Source organism: Lissotriton vulgaris, chromosome 10, assembly GCF_964263255.1.
Source record: "Lissotriton vulgaris chromosome 10, aLisVul1.2, whole genome shotgun sequence".
Lineage (NCBI taxonomy): Eukaryota > Metazoa > Chordata > Amphibia > Caudata > Salamandridae > Lissotriton > Lissotriton vulgaris.
Genome location: NC_141698.1, coordinates 496,751,073 through 496,759,178, shown reverse-complemented (window position 1 = coordinate 496,759,178; position 8,106 = coordinate 496,751,073). Strand labels below are relative to the sequence as shown.

The following is an 8,106-nucleotide window of genomic DNA, read 5'->3' as shown; positions in this document are numbered from 1 at the left end:
CGGTGTCTAGCGACGCGCAGGGGTACTGCTGACGAAAACTTTCCGGATCCAGTCTGAGGTCGGGGGTAATTCTAAGGTAAGGAATCTATCACTAACGTGTTTCTTTCAGATGTCTGACGCAGACTGGTGCCATTCTTTCACTTTGGCGTGTATACAGCTGCACTTTTCACATGACTTATAATCGTATTGGGCCCCCAGTACCATAGACAGACATTGTGGTTGTCTTAAAGCAATGTTTGGGGTAGGAATGACAGTTTATCAAAAGCTGAAATCTTTGGGGAGGCACACTGTCAATACACTGTAAAAAAAAAAATTCAGCTCTCCTCAGTGCCTGGATACCCTCAGGGTGTTAAGCCACGCTATATAAATACTGTTTGATTGGACGCGCTCTTGATCCACTTCGAAAAAAGGACCTCACATCGGTGTGCTGTCATTTTTGGCTCCATGATGACATCTGCAGAGGATCATGGGGTTGAATAAGAGCTGTGGCACCACTTGGCACTGCAGAGCAATTTCACCTTTTACAAATCCAGTCTAGTACCTTGAGGAGATCGAAGAGATGAGAAAACTGCAGATAGAGCTATCCATTAGAACTACCTGCTTGTGTCAAAGCACACATGCCTTAAGCCCTGAACGTTACAGCATGAGCTTCCCTAAGGAAGGATGAATAAAAAAGCTCTACTAAACAGTAACAAACATAAGGTGGCATGTGGACTCTCCAGAAAAGAAATAAGCACCCAAAATGCAGGCAAACAGTGGAAAAGGGAAGTGGCAAATTTGGGAAGCCATGCTGGGGAATGGGGCTCGGCCACATGATCTCACTTTAGCACCACTCATGATTGATTGTGGTTCAACTGTGACCGCAGAAAGGGCAGTTTCTGGTCCCACCATTAGGTGGCACGACACAGAGAGGTCAGGTGTACGACATACTCAGCATACAGAAAAAATGGTTTTAAATTACTTGGCACATTTCCTTCCAATTTCAAGTTTTATACAGCGCAAACTCGACCCAAAGGTATCTGAGTGTTTTACATGAGTATCAGTTGCCTTACAGATGGACACATTCACTTTGTTAGGCACGGGGAGATTAAGTGATTTGCCCAGAATCACAGGATGCTGAGTGTCCCTGCCGAGACTCGAACCCAGTTCCCCAGCTTTGTGGTCAATCGCTTGGTTATGGAACATCCTCTCCTATTTGTTAGTGATGCAGGACAGTGTGTAATAGAAGAATAAATGAAACAAAGAGCCCACTAAATCTTAGAAAATTTCTTTAATTTTCATTTTATGGAAATACATTTGATTTTTTCCTATTTCCATGATACAAAAAGTTAAATATCAAACGTTTTCCACAATAAATCTACCAAAGTAGATCCATTTTACAAAACAGGGGCTAGTGCAGTCGGCAGGTCAGTTACAGTCTGGTTCCATAGACTTACACGGATAAAAAACAAAATAGTGAAGACAGTGATAACTTACAAGCCACACCCCTACCGTCTTACAATGTAACCGATGACCTTATGGCAACTAGAATACTCCAGAATTTTATACAATGTAATTTTTTAAAATTATAACATGTAAAACAGATTTCTAGATTTACATATCCAGAAATCCTGTGGAAAAGTAGAATTAGTGATAATTTAAGGAAATAAAAGCTGGTGAGGGGTATATCAAATCACATTTACAGATACCAATATTTTATGTGTAACCATTGATGGGGCAGGAAATATTTGGGAAAAAACAACGTGGTTAACTAGTTATACACCAAAAACAGGTTAAATCAAAGTCCATAACAAAGGGACATCACAATGCTGGTTCGTGATAGTTGTGTAACCAGTGTGACATAGGTTAGCTAAACCACACTAGTCTTATTTTTCAAGTCAAACCTAAAAACAACAAATTATTCACAATATTGACTAGAACAAATGTGCAGTTCACCTTATAAAACACAAACGTTACTATACATTACACAAAAGTAAAACGATGAGTACTCAGGAAACAGGAGTAGGTTTCTCTTTTTATATTAACCAGGTATTTTAAGGAGATGCACCATGTTTTCAATTATTTTTTTTTATATTGCATGGAGAATTTCAGTGTTTGGTTTCTGGTGGCTATGCGAACTAGAAGTCAAGAAAGGACATCCTATACATTTTAAACGCCAGTCATTCAAAGAAATGCCCACATTCTTAAGAAGTTATTTGAACAAGAAGGTGCGCTATACTGTACACACTTCCTTAAAAACGAAAGTGCAGACACAATAGCATAAACAATGTGGTTCTTTGTCAAATTCGTTCATTTTGGAGGGTTCATTCACTTTGCAGCAAAGGCTAAGAACATGCCAGTTTTGCTAAATGCTCATGACCGAAATAAGATGTCTGTTCAGGATGACATACAGATCTGTTGATTAGTGCTCACCGATACGTTTCAGCAGCACCACTACCCGCACTTTGGTGGGAACAAAGTGATAACATGTAGAGGGTCAAATCTGAATCTGTGATCACTTACTGCTTCAAAACAACTCTGTGCGACTGTGATTATACGTAAGGTATAGAAATTAAAATCAGTCATGCCGCAGTTCTTGAAAAAGAGTGCAGCCAAAACAGGAGAGAGTGATCTCTGTAAACAGAACCAGACTAGGCTTGAAGTAAGAGCAGTCAGTAAAACATGGATGTACCCATGATAAGTCCTACTGTGCTATAAGTAAGAGCAAATGTCATTAGAGTGCTCAATTTATTAGGACGCTGTGTGTGCGAGTATACAGGGCATGGGGGTTTGCATGGAAGAATATCATATGTTGCATACAAAAGCACACATATTTAGGAACCAACAGCTGACATTTCATGCTTATTCCATTTGTCGCCTCCCAAGTGGTGCAAACTGATATTTTCTTTAAATATTTTTCACTTCTCGTATGTAAAGTTTTGACTACCACGTGTCTGGAACTTCAAAGAGGACTGTAGAACTACTACTGCTGCTCTCTGTGAAAAAAGAGATAAGAATACATTAGTGGGAAACAAACAGATAAAGTAATTTAAACCAATAAGAACTCCATATTTAATAATGAATGTGCAAGAGGGACTAGTCACTTTTGGTGAAATTCTTTCTAATGGATGTAAAAGCTGCTGCAGATTCCCGAAAGGAACACCTTTCGTAAGGCGCCACACTGGATTTAGATTTTTTTAATCTATGCAAAGTCATAGGTGCTAGATGCGGCCCTTGACAGAGTCCCATGTCTCTGCATGATGGAGCAGAGAATTAATGGCACTGTGCGCGAGTGATACGAGTTCCATCCCTGCTTTTCTGAGCTCCCACATGGGTAAAGGATTGAAATGACGGAGCAAAATGAACAAGTTACTTACCTCCAGTAACACCTTATATGGTAACGGCTATGAAGCCACGGATTTCTGATCTTAGAATGTTCTCCAGGCGTCAGACTGGATGTGAAAACGTTCAAGCACTACCTCTGTGCACAGGTAGGCGACATGCACAGGGCCTATACAGGTGCCACCCCAGCGTGCTGCCCAGTTTCTTTTCATTAAATTTCTGCAGCAGAAGCATGTAGCCATGTTAAAAAATCAATGAACCAGTGTGAAGGAATTAAGGACCTACAGGAGCCTTCTAGACCAATAAAATCAGTTTGCAGAAGTGGGAAGGATGGGAGCTAAATAGTCTCTACCAAACAAGCAGTTAACAAAAGTAAGTAAATTGCTCATCTGATAGAGATTTTTAGCCGCAGACGTCTTACCATAGAATAGATACTCTTGCAATTGGAGGTTTTTGTGAACAGTTTAGACCAAGAAGGCCTTGAGGACCAAAAGGGCAAAGTGCATGTCATGATGGAGCTGACTTTTACTTTCTTCGCTCCGGCGAACCAAACTAAGTTGACTGTGCACTCGGAGTTCTTTGGTATGATCAATGTAAAACAAAAATGCTTATTATTGGTCCAGTCAATGAAGTCTCTCCTCTTTAGAAGGGTGAGGCAGAGAAAAGAACGTTGGCAGCATAATGCTCTGCCTGACATGGAAAGGTGTTACCAACTACAGCAGGAAAGAGGCACAGGTGTGGAGAACAGCTCTGGGGAAAAAGTTGGCATACGGAGGGTGCACAGAGTGCCTGAAGCTCACTAACCCTCCTGGTAAAAGTAATTAGCACTAAGAAAATGGTTTTAAGAGTCAGGGGACGCAGAGGGTATCTGTGTTTGGACTCGAAGGAAGAGCACATCAAAAATGTTAGAACCAATCTAAGGTCCCATTAGGGCATGATGAAGAAGTTTTGGAGATACATATCTTGGAGTCCTTTTAGGAAATGGGTCCCAATTGGTGACTTGAACAGGGAGGGCTGATCCGGCAACCGTAAGAAAGCGGATATGGCTGAACCATACCGTTTAACTGAGCCCAAAGCAAAGCTTTGCTGGGCTAATGATAAAATAAACAGCATCACCTCGGACAAACAAGACTTTAGACAAAGGTGCAGAGAGGGGATCAACATGTTTGGCAGTGCACCAAGCCACAAATCTGTCCCACTGACAGTTGAGGGATGCCTGGCTGCCAGACTTCAAAAGGGAGGTCAAAGTCAATCAGTTGCCGCCACCTCAATCTCCTTGCATGAAGGAGGAATGTGCGCAGGTTCAGGTGCAGGATCCTGCTCTCTTGCTGTGACATGAAAGCCTCCCAAAGGGGTATCCTGATCGGAACAACAACGCTCAAGATCAGGAGTTCGCAATACCATACTCTGCACTCAATCTGGAGCCACAAGAATGACCTGGTACTAGTCGTTCCTAATCTTCTTGAGAACTCTGGGCAGGATTGATGGTAGCAGGCAGGCGCACAGAAGGCCTGAGCTCCACTAAAGATGAAATGCATCTCCAAGTGAGAACCACCTTGGAAACTCCAGAGCACAGAAGTGTGGACATTGGTTGTTCTCAGCCGTGGCGAATAAATCTAACCAAATTTCGCCCCAATCTCTGAAGAGACCTTGTACCCCCCTCTGGATGGAGAGCTCATTCATGCTCTACAAGGCATCAATGGCAGATTTTGTCGCTCTGGTGTTAAGAGACCCCATCAAGAAAAAAGTGCAAGTGTTTATTTTTAAGGTTTTTTTTATAAATATATTTTTGAAAGGGAGGTTGGATCTTCATCTAACCGGTGGGATGAAGGCACTATGTGCTTTTAAAATACCCCTCACACACTATGAGTCCTTTAGTGTCATGCTTCATAATGGGGGTCTTCCTGTCCCTCGGCGGGGCGGGCTGCGACCTACGAGCTACGCGGGAGCACTATAGTTTTGTGGTGAAAGGCTATGTGTTTGTGCAGCGACCATAGGAAAAGGGAACTAAAACGGAACTATAGGAGAATTTCCAATGATACCCTAGCCCCCATTATGGCCAATACCAGGACTACCCCCTTGGGGGACGTCAGTGCCGCTGCTCTGGAGCTTTCTAACTCCATTGCTAGTGCAGTGGATCTCCTGGCCCCTGCCTTATACCGCTACTCAGCTAGGAAGAGACCCTCGGCCCCCTGGTTCTCGGAAACACTTAGGCTCTTAAGGCAGGGCTGTAGGAAGCAGGAAATACTCTGGCGAACGAGCTGGGATCTCAGGGAAAGGGAAAAGCACAAACTCCTCCTTAGAGATTACAAAGCAAAAGTAATTAAGGAAAAGCAGGCCCATTTTTCCAACTTAACGGCCTCCCTCACTTCTCCTAGGGGATTGTTCAAAATTGTTGACTCCTTGTGCACCTTGCAAACCCCTGATTCTATTGTAGGATCCCAGGAGTTGTGCGATAAAATCTCCTTGCAGAATTCTGCATATGCGATCATCTGTGGTGCATGATGCCAGGCTGACTGGCTCAATCCTTTCAGTAAGGCTGGAGTAGATCCATTGGAGTATTGTCCTTGGATTCTGATGTTGTGTAGACATTGGATGAGGATAGGGTGTGAGACTTAAATGCTGCAGAGAGGTCCAGGAAGATGAGGGCAGCCACAACGCCTCTGTTCAGATGAATGCAGATGTCATTGTCAGTGATGAGGGCAGTTTCTGTGCTGTGGTTGAGTCTACAACCAGACTGAATGAGGTCAAGTATATGGTGGTTGGAGAGGTGTCTGTTGATGAGTTTCTTTAATACCTTGACCAAAAATGGCAGCAGGGAGACAGGTCTGTTGTTGGTGAGCATTGAAGGGACTGCAGAAAGTTTATTCAGTGATGAGAAGACTGTTTCCAAGAATCTGGGAAGATCGTGGAAGCAGCAGAGACATTCGTAATGGGTGGGAGCATGGCACTGATGGGTTGCAGTCCACTGGAGTAGGAGCGGTGGAGTCAGGAGTCCGAAGGGAACCCGGAGTGGATGGACTTCATGATGGCAGAGTTTACTTCGGAGGGGGGCTTGGGGGGGTGGGGGGCGGTGCCGGGAGGTGTTGATGGGACAGGTCAGCATTGGTCTTTGGATAAGATTGGGAGGAGTTTGAAGAGGTCTGTCAGGGTTGGTTGCAATCTGAATTTGCTGTAGATGGCAGTGATTGTGTTGCTAAAGATTTGAGAGAGGCTGTTGCAAAGGTCCCAAGAGGGGTTGATTGAGTGGAAGGCAGCCAATGGGGAAGTGGAGTCTTTCACAATGGCGAAGATTACTTCCCTTTTATTGGTGCTTTGGTGCTGGCATCAGTGTGGCCTGCTGAGCGGTGCCTTTAGTGGTCTGGATCATTTGGTGGTAGTGTCTTACGGCGAATTTGAATGCATGCCTTGCTGCATTGTCTTGGTTCATTCTCCATTTTCACTCCAGTTTTTGCTGTTGTTTTTCATCAGACTAAGATCTTTCAGGTTGAAGTTCAGGTCTCCGAGTAGGATGCAATTGCTAGCATTGAGAAAGAGTGGTGCGATTAAGTCCACAATTGTGTTGTGAAGTTGGCCGTGATGTGAAGGTTGAACAACAGGTGTTCCAGATTGGAGGTTATAATGCCTATGGATGTGATGCAGCAGATGATATTCTTGTAGATGACGATTATGATTCTTCCTCCGGTCTTGTAGAGTCAGACTTGCATGTTAATCCTGTAGCTCGGGGATGGCTGTGGCGATGTCAGGTGCCAATCCAAGGTTCAGTCAGGTTTCTGTGAGAAAAAGGAGGTCATGGTTATTGTCGTGCAAGGGGGGGCGTGGCTTGGATGCCGAGCGGACTGGCGGCGTGAGCCCAGAGCTCCGCTCCCGATCCCCGATTTTATCCTGACAAACTGCACGAAATCCACCCTAAAGTGCATCATTCGACCACTTAAGGACACCTGAACAGCAACGGACCCCCAGGCGACGCAATCGTGAGAAGCACGAGGAAGCGCCGAAGGAGCGATGGAACAAGACGGCGTCCGGAGCTGGCTCTCGAGCCCCTGATGGCGAAGTCCCCTTAGCGACTCTTTGGGGGGACGGCCTGAGACGAAGGGGTTGCCACCTGAGCCCGCCTGATTATTCCACCGTGCTGTGAGCAGGGGAGCTTGCCAAACCTACAGCCTGGGTATGTCGGGTCTCCTACGAACAAAGATTGAGGAGCGTAAGATGGCGGCCGCCCTGGCACAGAGGGGCCGCAGAGGGCTCCGCGCCTAACAGTGGTGCGGGAGGCGAGAACATCCTGGCTCAGAGGCGCACTGGGCACGCATCCGGACGCATCCTGAGAGAGGTCCTGAACTCCACGACGACGAGGCGAGAAGCGACTCCCCTGAGTTGTCGCCCCACTGAGGGTTCGAGGTGCGGGCCTAGTCGCCGGAGCGACACCAGCGAGAGGGAACCGGGTTCGGAAGACCAGAAGACTCCGGGACGACATCGACTGGAGCCAACGGAGGCTGCACTGGTGAACTGAATCCCACTCTCTCCGAGGGGTCTGGTGGCCTGGGGTCAGAGCTGACTTGAGCCTGCTGGTGATGGAGCGAGGGCTTGGGCTGCCACGCTGATCAGGCTGCGGCGCTCCCTGCCGATTTCAGACACTGAATATTGAAGGCGCCCTCCACTGAGTGGCCGAAGAGAGTTCCGAAGTTTTCTCTGGTGAACGAAATGGGGAAACCTAGGGGAAAAGTGGAGGAGGCTGCGAGCTAGGGAGAGGCGGAAAGCCCACCACAATCCCTGACGGACCTGCAG

The 8,106-nt window shown here is 45.9% G+C and overlaps 1 protein-coding gene across 2 annotated transcripts in view; it reads right to left on the bottom strand.

Annotated features, from left to right (window-relative positions):
• Positions 1-1,251: 1,251 nt before the first annotated feature.
• Positions 1,252-8,106, bottom strand: part of PARN (poly(A)-specific ribonuclease) — a 615,197-nt gene continuing 608,342 nt past the window's right edge. For both annotated transcript variants that reach the window (XM_086941354.1, XM_086941353.1), the window contains one exon: positions 1,252-2,975. In XM_086941354.1, the coding sequence (XP_086797480.1) occupies positions 2,923-2,975 (53 nt within the window). In that variant the 3' untranslated portion in view covers positions 1,252-2,922. The remainder of the gene's footprint in view (positions 2,976-8,106) is intronic.